The following is a 21,461-nucleotide window of genomic DNA, read 5'->3' as shown; positions in this document are numbered from 1 at the left end:
AAACTTAACTTTGGGTCTGTCAAACATGTATGCTTACAATAAGTTTCTAGGCTGTGACGAGACTCAGGGGCATTTCTTAAAGTAGCCACGTGCCTTAGACAACTTTTCTAAAATAAGTCTATGGAACTTAATATTAAATCTTGGTTTAACTAGCCCAAATGAGATTCTCAGTCAATTGCACTAGGTAGAATTATTCGGCTTAGACATGCATCAATAGAGCTTCCTTAGCCTACTATCATCTCAACCATTTCTAATACCCACTTGTCATCATCAAACCCTTTTTGCCTATACCATCCTTTGTAAAATAAAAACCTAATAACATGATTACTGAATATTGTATGTTTTGTCAAAGTATAACAAGTAACAATTAGTTATAAGCATGGATAAAATATGGTAAGCATAACATGTATCAACCATCGCAACCATAACAATTATATCAAGCAGATCATAATTTAGTAGTTGGTTTCTAATACTGTGTTTAATACACAACATGACACTTTATGTGCTCATCCCTCGAATATGCTATTCCACTTTTGACACTTTTAATTATTATTATTATTTCCTTGGATATAATTTTATTAATTTGTTCCATAATAAAAAAAAGTATTTGATTATAAATTAGTTTATATGTCTTGAACTTATTTTCTAACTTAGACTAGTGATCCAATTCTAGGTTTTGAATTTTAAAAAACATTTTAATAATTTAAAAAAAATTGACTTTAGTTTTCAAAATATTATTGTTCTTTGTCAAACTTTATCTTATTGCATGCAATCTTAGGGAATCTGGCATGCTCGTGGATCCTTTTTTGCATTGACATCTCTTTCAACAATCTTTGCATCCAATTGCATGATGCATATAGAACACATTTTGTGCATTTTACTGCTATTTGTAGGCATACAGATCATGTGGCGTATTTCCTTTGTTAGCTTGGTCCACATCTGAATTGAATTTTTTTTTCTTGGTTTTGTTTATTCTATAATTGTACATGGTTTTTATTTGATATGATGTTTCACTAGCAGAGGCTATTCAGTTCTTATGCCATTTTTCTTGTGTGCAAAACAGGTTTCTACATGGTTAGACATTGAGAAGAAGTTGATTTCAAAGGGTCGCATCATGGTAAATTGTGGTGGAGCTTATGCTGAAATATATGGAAGTGGAAAACAAACTGTGAATGCTAATGTTTTATCAACTGGTTCCTGGATTAAGAACTCTACTATTAAGGCACTTTGCCAGGCATTCCCTGGAAAGGTATTGCTGCTGCTTCTTTGTAGTTCTTAACAATTGTCACAATCAATGCCCGCCTGTATACAATTGCATTCAAGTTGGTACATTTCAGCCGACATTTCTGATTTGGAAGGTGTATTTCCTGGCAGCTAAGCTGGAAAAGAATGGAAGAGAAAGATAGCGATAACTATCTTGCCCTTACAGGTCCATTGCCAGATTTAGATGCCTGGTCTGCTGCTGTTCCTGCTGAATTGAGCATGAATGTGAAAGAATGGAGAATGTGTGAACTTTCTTCATGAAATTTGTCACCCAGCCTGTCAGATTCTTCTGTTGGAAATTGATTAATTTCACATTTGCATTACCTGACAACAAGAAAATGAATCTTGCACAGCCAGGTGCTTGGCGCTGACGCTGGCTCGAGGGGAGAGAAACTTACAAAGTCCATCTAGGCATTACTTTAGATCGTTTGCAAAAGCCAATCGTATAAACATTCATGTAACTCGTTGAATTTTGTGGAGTGACCAATGCAATCATTTTGTAGCTCTCATTAGCGGTGGCAAGTCTGGGACGGGTTGACGGGGACATTGGGAGTAGGCGTATTCGTCGTTTTTTTTTTTTTTTTTTTTTTTTTTTGCCACCGTCATTAGCAGTGGCAAGTAGGCTAACTTGGTCTGGAATGGGTTCTGCTCGACAAGGCTTGAAAAGGGTTGAGCTGTGTTGTGTTGAGCTTTGCCTGGTCCACTGGTCGAAATGGTTGAGGTGGGTGGGGTGGATCAGCTTGTGGTTTGAACCAAGCATTGACCCAAGAAAGGTCATGCCAAACCTAGCATGGAATTGGGCTGAGCATGGAACTAAGCCAGCTCAATTTAATCCCGGGCAAAATAAACATTTAGAATCGAAGAAAATGACAAACTATTTATAAAAAAGTATTTTTTAGTTGTTTTTTTTTATTTTTATTTTTTTTTATCAAACTGGCCTTGAAAAAAATATTCACTTTTAAAAATTTTCTTTTAAATACTCTCAATTTACCTCTCTTTGGACTTCAAATAATTTATTCTCGTCACTTGCGTACTCTTAACTCACTTTTCTCATCTTTCTCTAGACTTGCATTCACTCTAATTTCTTACCAATCTTTATAAATTTATTATTTATTTTATAATATAAATCTCTTCTTAGTCTTTATAGATTTTTATAGGGGCCTCGGCATCATAACTATACCATTACTTCGATAATCCAACTTTGAAATTATTTTTTCAATATAATTGTTATTAACATTGTTTTTTATTATTAGATTATTATTAATATTTTTAAATTATTTAATAAGATGTACAATAATAATTAAGTATTATCTCATTAGGTGGGATTGGTTATATGGATCATTATTGAATTCTAATCCTTATTAAATTATTATTTATACTTAAATAAATTTTATCTTATTTTATTATTTCTAATTAAGTTTTTTTTTATCTTTGTTTATTGTGTGTATTTGTCATAGTTTCACATCACCTAAGTAGAGCATTTATTGGCAGTCTAAAGTACATATTTGTACCATTTTAAACATATCTCTCAGAGTTTTCTCTTAATAAATGTAACTTTAGCTTTCTCTCTAATATTTTTATTTCTTATTTTATCCTCCTTGTATATCTACATATTCAGCTTAACATCCTCATTTCTACATTTTTCATTTTTTTCTCATTTGCTTGAGTCATAGCCACACATTCAGTGTTTTATAACATAACAAGTCTAATTGTTATTTTATATATTTTTTTAAGTTTTAAAAGTACTTTATGATTATATAAAACACCTGACATTCTCTTATATTTAAACAATCCTCTTTGTATTTTATGCAAAATGTCTCTCTCGATTTCTCCATTGTTTTGTAAAAATGGTCATAAATACTTAAAACTCTCAATTCTAGATAATTTGTCATATTCTATTTTAATAATTGTTTCATTATGTCTAATATTATTAATTTATTCTATCTTTACTTTATTAAGTTTAAAACCTTTTACTTTTTGTGTTTTCCATCAAAATTCTAGTTTAGCATTTACTCATTCACATGTCTTATCTACCAAAACAATATTATATATAAATAACATATACCAGAGTATTGTGCTTTGAATGTGTCTAGTAAGTTCGTACATGATTAGTATAAAAAGATAGAGACTTAGAGTTAATCTTTGATGTAAACCCTATCTTGATTAGAAATGTTTCAGTTAATTCACCTGAAGTTTTCACTCTGGTCGTTACATCCTCATACATATCTTAATTAATTTAATATATGTTGCACTAACATTATTTTTTTAGAATTCTTTATAAATTTCTCTTGAAGCACTATCATAAGTTTTTTTTAAGTCAATGAATACCATGTATAGATCTTGCTTTTGCTTTTAATACTTTTTAATTAGTTGCCTGAGAAGATGTATAATTTTTATTATTTATCTTCTAAGCATGAATCCAAATTGATTTTTAGTCACTGTTGTCTCCTTAATCTATTTTCTATTTTTTCCTTCAAAGTTTCCTGGTATAACTCATAAGTTTAAATCTCTTATACTTTGCACAATTTTGTACGTCTTCCTTATTCTTATATAAGGGAACTAGAATATTTATCGTCCATTGATCATACATTTTTTTTATTTTCAATATCATGTTAAATAATTATTTAAGTTATTTAATACCTTCTTTTCCTAAGCATTTCCACACCTCTATTGGAATATCATCTAATCCAATGACCGTTTCATTTTGCATCCCATTTAAAACTTTTTATATTTCTAAAATTTGAATTCTACGATAAAATTAAATTTCTATACTTATTTTAGCTACTTAAATTATCTAAGTTAAGTTGGTCACCTAAATTTTCATTAAAAAGTTGATGAAAATAGCTCTTCCACTGCGCTTTGTTTCTCCATTATTTACTAGTACCCTATTGTATTTTATCTTTAATACATTTTATTTGGATAAGATCTCTTATTTTTCTCCCTCTCATTTTAGCTATTCTATAAATGTCTTTTTCTTCTTATTTTGTATCCAATTTTTTATATAATCATTTAAAAGTTCATTCTTGGCTTCATTTGTTACTTTCTTAGCCTCTTTCTTGGTTATTATATTTTTTAAAGTTTTATTCATTTTTACAAATATATAATTTCTTATTGGTTGTTCATTTTTTCCTTCACTTTCTCATATACTTTCTCATTCTACCACCAAGATTCCTTACTTGATGGTGCATGCTCTTGTGACTTACCGACACTCTTAGCTACTATTTTCAACTTTGATATCATCTTATTCCATGCCATATTATAGAGGCACTGTATATTTCACATAATATTTGTACTCCTACCTTCTCCTTAAATATGTTATGTTTCCCATCCTTTAACTTCCACCACTTAATTCTAGAAGTCGTGTACCTTTTCTTTCTATTGATATTATGATTGAGATGTATATCCAACACTGCTAACCTATATTGGGCAGTTAAGTTTTCTCCTAGAATAACTTATAATCTACACTGTAATCTCCCTCCAGCCAAACTCTCTTTGACAGAACTTTATTCTACTTTTCATCCAACTACAAAGTCATTTCTTGGGACAATATCGAAGTTTCAAGCTTCCAACTTACCATAATCTCCAAAGTTAATGTTTTTTTAGGTTATTTGTTACACATTTTTTCATTGTAATTCCCTTATTGTTCCAGCATTAATGAAAAAAATTTAGTTTAACTTAGTTTACAAAACATATTTGATTGAATTTTATAAATCTTGATTGTTGTTTTGTTTAGGATAGGAAATTAAAAAAATTACATCTACTTTTGCAAGAGAGATCTAATTAGCAACTCTAGAGGAAAAGTTTATTGGATGAACATTTTATAAATTTTTTTTTATGAAACTTTCACAAAGGGAAAGGTAAGGGAGAGGGTCATTCATATGAAACTTCCACGAAGGGAAAGGGAAAGGGAAAGGGAAAGGGAAATGGTCATTTAAGAATTCATCTTCATGAAAAACACATTTGTACTATAAGTAGTAGCCCCTTTATGTCATTACTTAGCATATCATAAATTAGACAACTTAGGAGATTATTTGTCATCATAATTTAGAATTGAGATTCAAAAACAAAGATATTTAAATTCTCCAATGTGGCTATGTCTTCGTAACAAAAGACATAGTATTATTGCATGAAATCCCAGATAGATGCATATATGTCCAGATAGATTCCAATGTTACTTCTGGTATATTATTTAAAAAAAAAAATGCAAATAAAGAACTAAATCAATCTAGATTGGAAAACCTGCTGAGGAAATATTATCTTTCCATGGATTCAGATACAGATAGTTTGATATTTTATAAATTTTATATTTTGTATCTTTTTTCTTTTATTTTGTTTGCTTCTAGTACATATAAGCTACTTTTCTGGATTATAGATATTGCTCCTATGGAGTTATATTTGGGTTTAGGCAATATAATTATTTGACTCATCAACTCTTAATATTTGGGAATGTTTTTGCATCAAAGACCCCTAGCTCAATCCTTTCTCTACCTTATATGAAGGGATTTGTTGATCTACTTATTGTAAGTTTTGATTAACTAGTTAATTTCTTTAATAAATAGGTAATAGTATCTAATTATTGAATTATGACATAGGTTTGGTTTCTTGAGCATGTTCTTATTCAACAGCCAACAACATCATAGTGCCGAGAATAAGTAAGTGTGGAGGCCTACTTATTCTCATATAAATAAAGTAAGAGTTAAATTAGAAGGAATCTCACCTTCCAAAGTAACCATTATGTGTATTTCAAATAATGTTAAATTCATGTTATATAGTTAAAGGTTTTTAATTAATTATATATTATTATTAATTTTGTAGATTATTGTTGATATTCTCCCTACCCTGACGAAGTTCATTTACTTGGGACCCTCTCCTTATTGACTTTGAGTCACTACAACGAGGTGACACATTGGCTGCATAATTTCATATAGATTTACAGGAAGTAGTTGGAGGTTCAAATTACATTGAAAAGAGAAAACAAATCCAAATCCTTACCAACCAGAATTAAAATTTAGCTATATTAGATGAAGAAATATTTGGAAAGTGAAGATTTTTCTTATCCTAACTACCCTTAGAAGATCCTCATCTTGAAGATGTTTCAACCAATGTGATGAGGAGATGACGTGATAGAAGTTAGTATATGTAGGACCCTTAGCGGTCGACTAGAAGGGAGATGAATATCCTTACAAAGGAAAATGAACCTTCCTCGAACTTTATAGCTTTAATTTATAAGAATCAACACTCGCATAAAAGAAATAAGAGAGTAAATAAAGAAAGGAAGAAGCACAAAAGGCTTACTTGGTTACAACCGAGGAGGCTGTTAATCCCAGAAAGATGAAAAGCTCACTATTATTTCTTTCAGGCGGAGAAGCCTCTTACAACAGTTAAAGAAATGCAAAGCTAAACTCAAATGGAATCAATTACAAGGGTTGTTCTGAACTATTGGGACCATGATTGTATTTATAGCTCTGGTCGGGGCACCTGGAAGGGTTCTAGGCGCCTGGAGAGGAATAAACTTTTATCCCCATCGCAATGGAACACGCCACATCGCATTTCAGATAAAATTATGCTTTGGGCATCCTGGACTAGGTTCAGACGCCCCGGACTAGGTCCTGGTCTTCCGCTCCAGTTCCAATCACATTGGTCCGGGTCTTCGGCTCCGACGCCGCTCCCTTGGGTGATCTCGACCATCCGAAATAGGGCTCACCCCAACCCAACTTCTGACCTTCTCGAGCGAACTTCCATTCCAGCTTCTCGTCCCTCGGAAACACCGCGAGCCTCCTTCTCGTCCGCTCGTGTACTCTTCCGCAACACCTCGTACCTCAGACGCATTGAGCCCGTCAGCTCTCTCCCATGTCGTCCTTCTCGTTAGTTGCATCTTTCGCTCGACTTCCTATGCTCCTAAGTTCCTACACACTTAGACACAGGAGTTAAATACCAACAGGACCTAACCTGACTTGGTTGATCACATCAAAATTACCTTATGGTACTAACAATCTCCCCCTTTTTGATGTGAGTAAACCCAAGTTAAGTTAGGATAAACTTCAAAAATAATAATTATAAATTTTGCAAGTAAATAAGCAAGTACAAAAATTAAATTGTGGTACCCTACCAAGTACAAAAATTAAATTGTACTACCCTCCCCTAGATATCTTCACTACTCTCCCTTTTGATGACATTAAAAATGGGGTACTTTAAAAATACTATTTGAAAAAAAATAAAAGTCTAAGGGAAAATTTCAGAAAAAATATTAAAGTTTAAGCTTCGAAAAATCTGGATTTAAAAAATTTAACATATATAAGGCAGAGGAAAAAATTCATATGAAGTTGAAATTATTTTTAAGTAGAAATAAAGTCTTTTTCACATTAAAAAAATATTAATAATTTAAAAAATTAATATTTATAAAAAATTAAAAATTTTCTTACAGATAAGTGATAAACTTATCTTTCTCGAAAAAAATTAACTTCTAATTAATTTCTAACAAATTTTTTGACAAACAATTGAATGTATTTTTATAACAACTAAATGCTTAACAGTTAGTCAATTAAATAATTATTTCAATAATTGGTTTCTTGGCTGTGGTGAGACACTAGACCTTCTTGGATATTGGAACAACAACCACTTCTAGACAAAGCCTTTTAATAAAAGTAAATATTTAATTTTCTCTCTGAAAGCCTAAAAAATAATTAATCTAAATATGATTTTAGAACCGAAAATAGATTCCTTCCTACAGGATTAATAAAAAATTTCTTTGGAATATATTTTCTGTGATATTTTCCTAATTTGACCCTTATGGTATTTAAAATATCAATTCAAACCATTATATCTTCTAATATTTTGAACATGTGAGCATGCACGTTCCTTCAAATATTCTATTTATGTTTTCAATTTTTCATATTTTATTTTTATTTTGTCAAGATCTTCTAATTGATAAGATATAACTAAGGTTGATTTTAACTTTTTATTTTCTTTTTCTAACTTACATTAATTTTTTGATAACATTTTTATGAACTGAAATAACTTATCAGGAGGAAGAGACCATACCTGACTTATCTTGTCAATCCCGTAATTTAAACCTCCCCCTGAAGTGCTGCTTTCTTTCGATGTTGCTCCCCTTCATCGATGGTCTCGATGCTCATTTCAAACGAGCTTGCTTCTTCTTCGTCTTCTTGGTGACTTGCCACTAGCGCAAGTCCGATGAGGGCTTCTATCTCCGATTTGGACGACGTTTTATCCCACGTCGCTTTTAGATTATACTTGGTATGGGTTGACTTCTCATTCTTTTCTTTGTCCTTATTTTTATCCTTGATCTTCAATTTAGGGTAGTTGTCTTTCATATGCCCTTCTTCATTATAGTAGTAGCATCTTATCTTTCTTTTCCATCTATTACCCTGCACTTGATTAAATTTATTAGTTTTAAATAATTTTTTAAATTTTCTTACCATGAGTGTCGTTTTGTCATCGTCGAGAGAAGATTTAGAGTCTCGTTCATCCATTTTTGCCTTTAAGGCAATGTTGTGCCTTGGCTCCTTCTTCGGATCTGCACATCTTGTTTCATGGACTTCAAATGTTGAAAATAATTCTTCTAACGTACTTAATTCTAGATCCTTCGATATATAATAAGCATCTACTAATGATGCTCATTCAGTAGTCCTAGAAAATTCATTAAACGCGTACCTTAGCGAATCTCGATTGCTTATCTTTTCTCCGAGATTCGTGAGTCCAGTGATGAATTCTTTTATTCTTAAGTGAAGGTGTGCAATGGTTTCGCCTTCTTTTAACTTGATGTTGCTGATTTGGTTCCTGAGCAAATCCCGTCTCGCGAGTTTACCTCCGAGGTCTCTTTGTATAATTTCAAGAATTTCTCCCAGAGCTTCTTGGCTAACTTGTAGGCTTCGATCTGGTTGACTTCTTGAGGTGGTAAAATGCTAAGCAGGTGAAACTCTGCTTTGCCGTTTTCCATGAAGTCGGCTTGCTCCTTTTTCGTCCATTAGTATTCTTCTTTACCCTCAGGTGCTACAAAATTGATTTTCATTATTAAAAGTAAATCGAAATATATCTTAAAGAATACCTCCATCTTTTTCTTCCAACTCGCGAATTCTCCCTCAAACTTTGGTGGATAGATGCTCGGTCCACCATCTTGTGTGCTTCGTTTGGCAGTTAGTCCTCCTGAAGCAAACCTGCTCTGATACCAATTATAGGACCCTTGGCGGCTGGCTAGAAGGGAGGTGAATAGCCCTACAAAGGAAAACGAACCTTCCTCGAACTTTATAGCTTTATAAGAATCAATTGCATAAAAGAAATAAGAGACTAAATAAAGAAAGGAAGAGATACAAAAGATTTACTTGGTGACAACCAGGGAGGTTGTTAATCCAAGAAAAATGAAAAGCTCACTAATGTCTCCTTCAGGTAGAGAAGCCTCTTACAACAGTTAAAGAAATGCAAAGGTAAACTCAAATGAAATTAATTACAAGTGTTGTTTTGAACCATTGGGACCAGAGATATATTTATAACCTTAGTCGGGCACCTGGAGTGGTTTTAAGCGCCTGGAGGGGGATAAACTTTTATCCTCGTCACAACGGAACGTGCCACAGTATTCTGGATAAAATTCTGCTCTAGGCGCCCTGACCCAAAAAGTCAATATTTTATTGACTTTTTGGTCCGAGTCTTCCTCTCCGGTTCCTATCGCATTGGTCCGGGTCTTCCGCTCCAGCTCCGCTCACTTGGATGATCTCGACCATCCAGAATAGGGCTCACCTGAACCTAACTTCCGGCCTTCTCGAGCGAACTTCCACTCCGGCTTCTTGTCCCTCGAAAACGCCACGCGCCTCATTCTCATCCGTCTGCATACTCTTCCGCAGCACCTCGTACCTTGGATGCACCGAGCCTGTCGGCTCTCTCCCGTGTCATCCTTCTCGCTGGCTGTGTGTTTCACTCGACTCCCTATGCTCCTAAGTTCTTGGACATTTAGACGCAGGGGTTAAATACCAACAGGACCTAACCTGATTTGGTTGATCATATCAAAACTACCTTAGGGTAGGGTATTACACTATAATCTCAAGATCATTCCTAAAGATACACCTAAATAGCTAGCAATGGTCCCAGGTAGGAAGAGAACCAAGAGATTAATAGAGGAGGTTGAGGGGAGGGGGGGGGGGGGTAACTTGGAGGTAATTGCTGGATTTTGAAATAAAAGATATTGGAGGTAATGATTTTGATATGCAAGAAAAGGATAAGACTATATCAGTCATCAATGAGATTGATGAAGAAGAGGCCTATAAAATACAAGGGACAAGGGAATTAATACTATGAGATTGAACACTATTAAAGTAAGTAATATTTAAGTTTGATATTAATTATATTTTCATTGATTTCACTTTTTTTTATTAAATACATTGAGTTATGTTTATTTGCAGTATCTCAAAGAAAAAATGAGATTGAGATGTGACCTTCTTGATATCAGTGCTTGAAAATTTAAGATAGCATACTTTTGAGTTTGTGTAGGAGGAAGGCTATTGTGAATTGACAATAAATGTCTTCCTCTCATGTTTCTTTGGCAACCTATTTACCGACAAGAAAGTAATCAACGTTTACATTTCATTACTCTTTAAAGAAACATCCTCGTCTATTAGGCAATATAATAAATCGATATATTGCTCAACCAAATTCATGGTAAAAATTTAACTTCTTATTATAACTTTTTATTATGTTTGTGATATTATTACACTAATTTATGATTATATCGTGAAGGTGCATATTATCATTTAATGGTCATAGATACCAACACAACAAAGCCTCTACCGTTTTAATTCGTTTTTCAATAACTCCAAATATGATAAATATTGTACCAAGCTGGTTAGTATTAATTTTTTAAAATTTACATTCTAGCACTATGACATATTATTATATCTTTTTATTAATTATTTTTGTTCATCCAATGCTCACATGTATCTAGATGGAAAATATTTCCCAATGATAAACTAAAGGAAATGCACGATGGATTACAATATTACTAGCATTTAGATGAATAAGTCTCTACTAAAGTATATTATCCCCAACAAATGCCATCATACATAATTTACTACATTATTAGTAAATTTCAATGGTACATTGTGATTATATTTTAGTTACTATTTTAATTTTGTGATAATGACTATGACTTCTTTGTTATGTAATATATTAGACACCTATTGTACAATATTAATATGTAATTCATGTAAAAAAAGACATTCATAAATTTAAAGTAGAGGTTGCAATATCAATCAGTAGAGACAAATTTTGTAAATTCAAATTAGAATGAATCATCAATCTTGTTGTTCACATTATGTAATATGTTTGTACTTCTTGTATATCAAATGATATAGTATGTTTGTTTATTGTAAATTGATACTTGTTTGGAATAGAAATTCTTTTGTCAAAATTCTTGTTATTATTGATTATTATTGTTATTATTGTAAACTGATAATTGTTGTATTGTTCTTGTATTTTGCTTTGCAATTTTTTTTGTCTAAATTCTTGTTGTTATCGGATTGTTGTTGTTATTAAAATTTTTTAATATTTTTGTTGTAAATTTATGTTTTTATAGTATTATAGAACTTGTTCTTTGGCTTGGAAATTAATGTTCTTGTACATATGTTGTTGTTAAAATTTATAATATGCTCTTTGTTTTAAATTGATATTTGTTGTGTTGTTATTGTATTTTGGTTTGAAAATTATTTTATCTTGCATGACATAACCGGACTCAGTAGCCCTTATTATTGTGACTGAAGTTGGAATTTTCTATTTCCTCTATCCTTGGGGGTTCACCATTTACGTTAAGAGGATCTATTATACCAGCTGCAACGACATGTTTGATTTGATACATACTGAAGAAAACTACTCTTGTTGTTGTTGTAATTTTATAGTATGATAGTTGTAAATTGATGCTCTTTAAAGTGCGACAGTTGTAATTTTATTTGATTATTGTTGTTGTTGAAAAATTATAGTTTGTCTATTGTAAATTGATATTTAGTATGTTATAAAATGATCTTGTTCTTTTATTTGGAAAATATTTTATCTTAATCCATGTTGGTGTTAAATTCTTGTTGAGATTTTATCAGAGAGTATGGTTGTAAAATGGTCTTGGTTTTCACATATTAAGGAACTCATTTATGGTGTTAATTTTGAAAAAAAAAAAACATTGCTTTCAATATGGTGTTTGAGGGCAACAATCTTTTCAACTTGATTTGAGCATGAAAAATGATGTAGAAAACTTAATATAAATGCTACAATGATGATACTCACTTACCGACACTAATTTCAGATACTTGGACTCCCCTATTTCTAAGGATATAAATTTTGATTTTTTGAATGGCTAAGGTCCATCAGCCAATTTCATCTATTTAAAAGTAACTGATAGACTTAGAGAACTCGATCAGAATAACATGGAACACAGACCTATGTACTCGGCTAGTGCTCTGGAATGTACTCATGCCCTCAAACACCAATGCAATATATCATATTGAGTGCAATAATTTTTTTAACTTGATTTGGGCTTGAGAAATGAGATCAAAAACTTAATATAAATGCTACGATGAGGATATATATTGACCGACACCACATTTATGATTCTTGGACTCCCCTATTTATGAGGATATAAAAAAGTTTTATTTTTTGAATGGTTAAAGATTCATCAACGAGTTTCGTCCAAAGGTGATTGATGGAGCCAAAGAACTTACAATGACATGGGACAAAGATATATGTGCTCAACTAGTGCTGTTGAATGTACTCATGCCCTCAAACACCAATATGATACACCATATTGACAGCAACAATTTTTTTCAACTCGATTCGGACATGAGATGTAAAATACCGAAAATAGGCAAATATTGATAAGGGAATTTTCTGGAATTTTTAGAAAATTTTCGAGAATTTTTCGGAGCTTGTACGGATGAGTTAACGGGGATAAAAACGGGGCCTGGAAAAGCCTGTTTAGGCTACCCCATTTAAGCGAGGAAATGTTTATTTTTTTTATTAATTCCTTTTTCCTTTCCTTTTCATTTATTTTCTTTTCTCCCCGTGCCTAAACTTCCTTCTCACCCAACCCTTCTCGTGCCGACGCCTCCCCCTCGCGCTCGACTGTGCCCTAACCGCCGGCCCCGACGGTTTCTTCCTTGCCGAAACCTGAAATCCCTCGGCCACTTCTCCTCTCCTCTGCCTCCCGAATCTTTTCTCCCTCTCCACAGCCGAGTGACCCCGAGCCCGCAGTCGCCACTCCTCGGCCCGTCTCCGAGCCGGTGTCGACGCCTCGGCCTCCCCATGCGCGCCATCGCGGTCATCTTCCTCTTCTTCTTTCTGAGGCACTGCCGAACCACCTCTGCTGGCCACCGGTCCGATCTAGCGTCGGCCAAACTCCTCTGCCCTAGTTTGTATTTGGCGCCACTGCCGTCTCTCGACCTGAACCAGCACTGTTGTCGCCTATGCCCTAGCGCCCGCGGCCGAGTTCGTCTGTGCCCTAGAACTGATCTGCCCATCTCCGGCTACTCAGGTAAGTGACTCCACCTGAGTTTTATTTTTAGCAACTTCATGGGCTGTGAGGCTACAAATGAGTGTTCGGGTTTGGTTTCGGACAGGAGCAAGTAGTGCCGAGTTCTTCCTCTGTTCCAGCCTGAAGAAAAGGGTCGATTGGGGGTAAGTGGTTGGTATAGTGATTATGCATTAGTAACTAGATCTAATGTTTAGCTATTGATGTATCGATGTTCTTTAGGGTATATTGTTTTGGAAATCCACAGCTCCAACCTCGCTCCAGTCAGGGCTACTGGCAGCAAGTGGTCTCCTACTGTGGATCACTGGCAGACCATCCGGATTTGGGTGAGTCTTGATGTTATTTCATTTTTATAAAGGATGATCATGTGTAGATTTGAATTAGGGTTATGTTTGAATTAAATTTAAAATGGAATATGTGATTCATCATGTTTTAGATGCATGGGTAATTGGACTTAGGTTTTGGATTTTTAATCAAATGGTGGATTGAGGATTATGTAACTAACTCTAATTGATCGTCAAATTTGTTTAGACAGGATGATGGTCATATGATTTGGGTTTTTCCCTAATTTAGGGTTAGAGATTTTTATTTAGCTATTTATGAGAATTGTAGCTAAATAAAATATATTACATTGGTGGCACAGGACTTTGACGTGAGATGAGTATCTCGGAGTCAGATTTGGACCATTTTATCGGAGGCGGGTACTTTGACTTATGTTTTTTGATATGCATAATAATGTGTTTAACATATAGCAATGATTGTGTTTTCAATTTATTTCGGTTGGTCACTATATGATCTGATACATGTTTGCTTGTTTACTTATTATGCACTGCATGTTATTATTTACCTGATCATACATGCTCTAGAGGTAGTGACACAACCATTTTATACATTATGTTCAGGACCTAGGGTTTATTTGATGCCCTATCCGATTTGTGTACCTTCTATTGGATACATCGTCCTGTGGTACACACTTTGTATTTATTCATATGGTTATTGCTATGTTGTTCATGACACTACAAGAAAAAAGCCTAACAACAACGGTTTTTCACCGTTGTCGTACCCATTTTGAACTGTTGTTAAAGGTCGTGTTGTTAAAAGGGGTGCCCAAAGACAACAGTTTTTAACCGTTGTCTTTGAAGGCAAAGACAACATTTTTACAACAGTGAAAAACTGTTATCTTTTCCTTCAAAGACAACAGTTTTTCACCGTTGTCTTTGAGCGTCTACCTTTAATAACAGGGTCTTCAACAACAGTTTTAAACTATCTACGACAACGGTGAAAAACCGTTGTCTTTTTTAGAGAAAAAATAAAAAAAATTAATACACAATTTTCCAATATTATAAATCATTCAAAATACTAAATTTCAAAATAAAATTTAATATATAATTTTCTAACATTCAAAAATAATATCTATAACATTCTGAAGAAATTTCATAAGCAACAAACAAAATGATAACACTATTAAAACAAAGGTAGAACAATATAACACAAGATTTTCTACTTAGATGTCGGTGAAGAGGAGGGATTGCAGCTCCTAGTGCTCCTTAATTTGTTAAAGTCTCTTCATTTTTTTAGCTTGTCGGCATTCTTCCCAATACTCTTGCCCAATACTCTTGAGGACACCTAAAAAGAGCAGAATGAAATTATACAATCCTGTGCACAAGAACTATGTAATTCTAAGTGGTGGATCATGTCTGTCACAAGTTCGCCACTAATTTTTTTGACCATTATGCACAGATTGTAGACAAGCATGAAAATAAGCAGAACCATAAATATAAGCGAATAAAGGATACCTTTCAATCTTCTAAATCTTCTTTTCTGGTTGGTCCGTCTCCTTTTCCTCTCTTCTTTTGTTAACTCTGCCTCTTCTTTGATGTTTCCTTTTCCATGAAAAATATCCTTAGGGGCAAGCATAGCCGCATCTGAGACGACCAATGGAGCAACCTGCAAAGCCATTGTATTTCAGTGACTCGAAACTATTTTTACCATAAACTAAAAGACAACTCCAAAAGATATTTTTACCTCTTCCATTGCTACAGCAGGTACATTGACTTGTATAGACATGTCCTCAATAACCTACATCATAACTTATGGTCAATCAAAAAATAAATACTAAAAGAATTAAACACTTGATAAGCTTTATTGCTAACCAGCTTTGGAGCAAAATGGAAGTGAGACAGTGCATCCAACTTTAAGGAAATCTTTTTGAATAGCATTGTTGCCTGCAGGCATAAAAGAAAAAGTGTATGAGAAAAGTTGAGAAGCTACACAAGCAGCCAGATGTTATCGCAGATAAATACAATAGATCTAGTGGATCTGTATTATTAACAAATTCAGATTGCAGATATCCCAATGTCAGTTTTTTTGGCTATAAAGTAAAGTCATTATATGCATAAGTAAGAAAGACATCTATCGATAATATAATCTTCCATCATGACTTTTGAGAAAGTTTCCCAGGCAAACAAACAGAAAGGAGGGAAAACCCAAAGAGCTTGAGAGGTTTCAATATAATTTCTCAATAGTGAGAATACAACAGTTGTAAGGAGCTTAAAGAAAATGCGTCGATGAAGACTTATAAACTGACATCTAAGACATACAAATTCTCATTCTCATCAGCCATCAATCACTAAACTATGATTACTATCCTACCAGCAGCTGAAATTAGAAATTGAAAAAAATACAGATAATTTTGGTAAAAATAGCTACTAATTGCCAGGGTTCAGTTTGAATTTTTATGACAAAATTTACCACATAGGAATAGTAAATAAGTGGACAAGTAAAATACCTCAATCTTAAGTTTATCAGAAGTAGAAACTTGCTTTCAGAAATACCGCATCATCTTCCGCACCCAAAGGCAGAATCACAGCACTATATGAGATAGAAAACATAACCACCTGCCCCTCACGATAAGTTTACAAAAATTTGGATATGCAATGATCATGAAAAAACAATGCATGGTATACCAGAATACAGAACCAAGCCAACAAAAATATGCATCCAAATCAAACCTTGGTCCGGTGGTTAAAAAAAAAAGAACCTTCATCAGTGAACCAAAATAAAATAACAGGTCGAGAATCCATTATTACAAATTCACTCATGGCACCAAATCAAATGATTTCACGATAGGGGCAAAAGATAATGAACGAGAAAACACAAGCACATCATCTTCCAAGAGAAGCCAATCCAAATAGAAACAAGCATCAGAGTACCTGACCACGATGGAACGTCTAAATCCCCAAAAGGGATAGGATCGAACACCCCTCGCCGGCATTAAATCACAAATTTAAACAGTAAAGAGGAAAACTTTACATGCTTCCAGGTCAGCGACGGTCTTCTAGAGATCGTAAAGCTATTATAGGCTTTTATCGGGGAGCTATGCCCATCCCACCTCGTCCGGCGTGGCGACCATCACAAGGACGACTCCCCTACTCCTATTTCGTCGTTAGAACAAGGCGATCAGGAGACGAAGCAAGGCAATCGCAATCGGTATCTCCGTCGGGGCTTCAGCGGACAACGACCTCCATTGGATCTGATTGGCCGAGGATTTCAGCGAGGTGGAGGCTGAGAGAAGAGAGAAGAGTCGAGCGGAGGAAGGAAGACGTGAGAGACGAGAAAAGAAAGAGGAGAGAGAGGAGAGAGGGGCAAAACTGTAACGACCACCCTTCCTACTACTACTCTCTAAGGATGACCGTTACTTAACTACTAACTCTACTTAACCGGTATGATTAAAAATCACATGGAAACCCTACCAAAAAATTTCGGCAGAGTCTCCCCTGTACCAATACATACAATATATACTCAGCCACAAGCGGCTGGAACACATATCAATCAACCACGCAGTATAATAAATCCAAAATAAAGAAAACAACACAAGAAATCATCACACAAGATTACAATTCTTCTACTACGTCCTAATCATATCAAAATACAACAAAAAGTAAACTAAAATTTCTTTCCTAGTCCCAAGGCTTCCATAGTCCTGGCATCACACATCCATCCGCACCTCCTTGTCACATTCCTTTCTATATCTTTTCCTTTCCTGTATCTGCAGTAAGAGGAAGTGTAGTCTATAAGCAAAATTTGCTTAGTAAGCGCTATCTAACTCACAAAATCTCGATATGCATGTATATAAATAAAAACATGCTAAAACTGAATGCTAACATGTAAAGCTACTCATGCTCATACATAGCAAAGGAATCATACTAACTGAAATACTAAACATGTATAGCTAATCATGCTCATAAATAGCAAAGAACAGTAAACTAACTCATGCTCTTCTATTAGTAAAGAAACATACTGAAAGGCTAAACACGTAAGGCAAGCCTATACCATCATGCTTGCATAAAGAACTAAGCTTACTGAATTCTAAACACCTTCTGAATCTTATTTCACTTGTTTAAAGACTTATTCTTTAAATACTTTATACTTATGTAAAACTTGCTTTACTTGTTCAAAACTTATACTTATAATACTTCAAAATAATAATCAACTTCTTCTTATGCGCGCATCCCTAACTAGACCCGAGATAGCTGGTCCCGAATCTAGTAGGATTTGCTAGGTTATCTAAACCTAGGGACCGACTATGGGAGCCCAGCCCAAGGACTACTGAGAGTCCTGCATACTAGGTTATCTAAACCTAGGGACCGACTATGGGAGCCCAGCCCAAGGACTACTGAGAGTCCTGCATACTAGGTTATTTAAACCTAGGGACCGACTATGGGAGCCCAGCCCAAGGACTACTGAAAGTCCAGTACAGTGCTACTGATAAAAGTAAAATACTTGTTATCTTTTAATACTTCTAATATATAATGCCTCGGCATTTTCTTAAGCACCTTGTGTGCCAAAATCCATAAAGTCTTGACTTTGGGATCTACTTAAGGCCTCGGCCTTTTTCTTTCTTTTCTTTATCTTTCTTATACTTTTCTTAAACCCAAAATACTGTTAGGGGTATCTTTCGTATGCATCTATGAATGAAACTAACTATGTAACACCTAATCATGCATAGAATACAAAAGAAATCTGCACATACAATAGTTATCAAAAATCTGCACTAATTCTTAATGGAAATCTGCATACTAGCTTAATAAAAAAAATCTGCATAATAGCTTAACAGAAATCTGCATACCAGCTTAACAAAAATCTGCGCTTGCTTAACAAAAATCTGGTCTACTACGAATTGAAAAATCTACACTGCTACATGAATATGATACAAGCCTACTGCTAATACAAAGCTTAACTAAGAATCTACATAACATGCTACTCGGAATTCTGCATTCTTAGCTGATAAATTTCTACACTATAATCTCTAAGGCAAATCAAAATTCACAGAACCGGATTGTTCATCCCTATAAGTCCTTTAGACAAAAGACTAATAAGCACAAACTACCTTACTGCATTATTCATTAAAAACTCATTCTTATACATGGCGGTGAGATAAAATACTAATACTACAAAGTTAACAGCATGCAATTCACAGAATCAGCAACATAAATTGAAACCATTAAATCTGGACTGCAACAAGCTCCAAGGGGGGCTATTCTTGTTCATCATAAAGCACAAGAGGATTAGGTTGTTCTAAGCTTCAAATGAGGCTGTTCCTATCTCCTACCTAGCACAAACAAAAGCCAAAACTTGCTGGAACTTACAAGAAACCAAAATGCTAGACCTAGCCATTAAAAACCGAAACATGAGTCGAATGTGCCCATCACGGCTATACCTCATTCTTCGGAAAAACCAAAATCTAACAAGAAACAAAAACAACTCCACAGCTACTATAAACTTCGGAAACAAGGAGAGGAGTACGGAATATACTTCGGAGCTATCCTACTGCAGGTGAGTAGCAACTTACCTTGGGTTTCTTGGACTTACAACCGAGAAGGAGGCATCTAGGGCTTTCGGCGAGCTCGAAATCCCGACTCTTCTTCGTGCTCCCGACTCCTCCTCGTCGAGAAGAGCTTAAGGAGATGGAGGAACCCCTCGGAGAACCTTGGCCGGCCGTCGGAAGAAGCCCTAGCTTTCTGCCGTTCTGCCCGGATTCTGCTGTCGCGAGCGAGAAGGAGAAAAGAGGGAAAACTAGGTTACGGCCAATCCAACATTAACTCATCCCTTTTTTATAATCCAATATTCTGTTCTCTTCCTTAAGAAATTTTCCTACCTTTTCTAAACAAAACCGACCGCTGGATCAGCTGGTCAGCCGCTCCGCTTAAATCCCGGGTTGAGCCGGAGATCGCCGTATCGAGCCTCGGCTCGGCCACTTTTCGAAACCTTTTTATTATCAAATATACCTTAAATATATTTCTCTGCATATTTGCTCAGCACCGACCGCTAGCCCACTTGGTCAGCCGGCTTTTAACCGAAACCAAGGTCCGGGCTTCGATTCCTCAGCCGCGCCCCTTTTATTTAATTTATTTTAAATGTTCCCAACTATTCTTTAAATACCATTTGTTCAATATATTTAACAAAACTTGCTTAGCTCAGTTGGTTGGCTGACTTATGTTAAGACTCGGGTCAAGCCCGAGGTCTTGGGTTCAAAACCCAACTTCAACATTTTTCTTTCTTCCTTTTTTTTTTTTAAACTTCTTCCTCTTGGTAAAAATACCAAACGAACTCCAAAAATTACATAAAAATACTCTATAAATTCCTAAAAATCTCTAGAATTTTTCTAAAACATTTCAAGATTTTAATAAGATCTTTTAGAACTCTAAATCATGAAATTTGGGGTGTTACAAAAACCGACACGAGCATGGAAGTGAAGACCTTCTCCACCGTGAGGAGGAGGTGAAGATGGCTGAAAGTAGAGGCCGTGAGGAGGAGGTGGCGAGGCCGAAAGTTGAGGCGACGAAGAGGGCGGCGAGGAAGGAGGCAGCGAAGAGGGCGGTGAGGAGGGAGGCGGCGAAGAGGGTGGTGAGGAAGGAGGCGACGAAGAGGGCGGTGAGGAAGAGGCGGCGAAGAGTAGGGTTTTGGGAAAGAGACAGAAAAAAACAAGGCGTAAAACAGACAAATGACGAAGGAGAAAAAGTGGCGTAAGAAAAAACAATCGTATTCAACAACACTTAATAGACAACGGTTTTTAAAAACCGTTGTCGTAATCCCAAAAAAGCGCACATAGACAACAGTTTTAAAAAACTGTTGTCGTACCCTTTAAAAACCATTGTTGTATCCACAAAAAAACATAAATAGACAACGGTTTTTAAAAACCGTTGTCATAGGCCAAAAAAATTACTAAAAGACAACATTTTTTGTTAAAACCGTTGTTAAAAGGCAAAAAGACAACGGTTTAGTACAAAACCCAACTTCAACATTTTTCTTTCTTCCTTTTTTTTTTTTTAAACTTCTTCCTCTTGGTAAAAATACCAAACGAACTCCAAAAATTACATAAAAATACTCTATAAATTCCTAAAAATCTCTAGAATTTTTCTAAAACATTTCAAGATTTTAATAAGATCTTTTAGAACTCTAAATCATGAAATTTGGGGTGTTACAAAAACCGACACGAGCATGGAAGTGAAGACCTTCTCCACCGTGAGGAGGAGGTGAAGATGGCTGAAAGTAGAGGCCGTGAGGAGGAGGTGGCGAGGCCGAAAGTTGAGGCGACGAAGAGGGCGGCGAGGAAGGAGGCAGCGAAGAGGGAAGCGGCGAAGAGGGCGGTGAGGAGGGAGGCGGCGAAGAAGGCGGC

General features: G+C 35.0%; 1 protein-coding gene and 2 long non-coding RNA genes across 4 annotated transcripts in view; 1 reads left to right on the top strand and 2 right to left on the bottom strand.

Annotated features, from left to right (window-relative positions):
* The window catches only part of LOC121981442, a 51,752-nt gene extending 49,970 nt beyond the window's left edge, over positions 1-1,782 (top strand). The window contains exons 7-8 of one of the 2 annotated variants that reach the window (XM_042533962.1): positions 1,064-1,249; positions 1,375-1,782. In XM_042533962.1, coding sequence (XP_042389896.1) covers positions 1,064-1,249; positions 1,375-1,524 — 336 coding nt within the window. In that variant the 3' untranslated portion in view covers positions 1,525-1,782. The remainder of the gene's footprint in view (positions 1-1,063; positions 1,250-1,374) is intronic. The other variant, XM_042533963.1, reaches the window with a different exon arrangement.
* Positions 1,783-15,806: 14,024 nt separating this feature from the next.
* On the bottom strand, positions 15,807-17,450 carry LOC121983165. The gene is made up of 3 exons (XR_006112408.1): positions 16,572-17,450; positions 15,937-16,008; positions 15,807-15,862 (listed from the first exon to the last, which is right to left on the bottom strand). It is a non-coding gene; the product is annotated as an uncharacterized LOC121983165 (long non-coding RNA).
* A 158-nt stretch (positions 17,451-17,608) lies between these two features.
* LOC121983164 lies at positions 17,609-19,670 on the bottom strand. Its single transcript, XR_006112407.1, has 2 exons — positions 19,635-19,670; positions 17,609-17,831 (listed from the first exon to the last, which is right to left on the bottom strand). It is a non-coding gene; the product is annotated as an uncharacterized LOC121983164 (long non-coding RNA).
* Positions 19,671-21,461: the final 1,791 nt, after the last annotated feature.

The sequence above is a fragment of the Zingiber officinale genome, chromosome 5A (assembly GCF_018446385.1).
Source record: "Zingiber officinale cultivar Zhangliang chromosome 5A, Zo_v1.1, whole genome shotgun sequence".
In the NCBI taxonomy this organism is placed as follows: domain Eukaryota; kingdom Viridiplantae; phylum Streptophyta; class Magnoliopsida; order Zingiberales; family Zingiberaceae; genus Zingiber; species Zingiber officinale.
The sequence above is the reverse complement of the archived record's forward strand: the minus strand, read 5'-3'. Positions and strand labels throughout refer to the sequence as shown.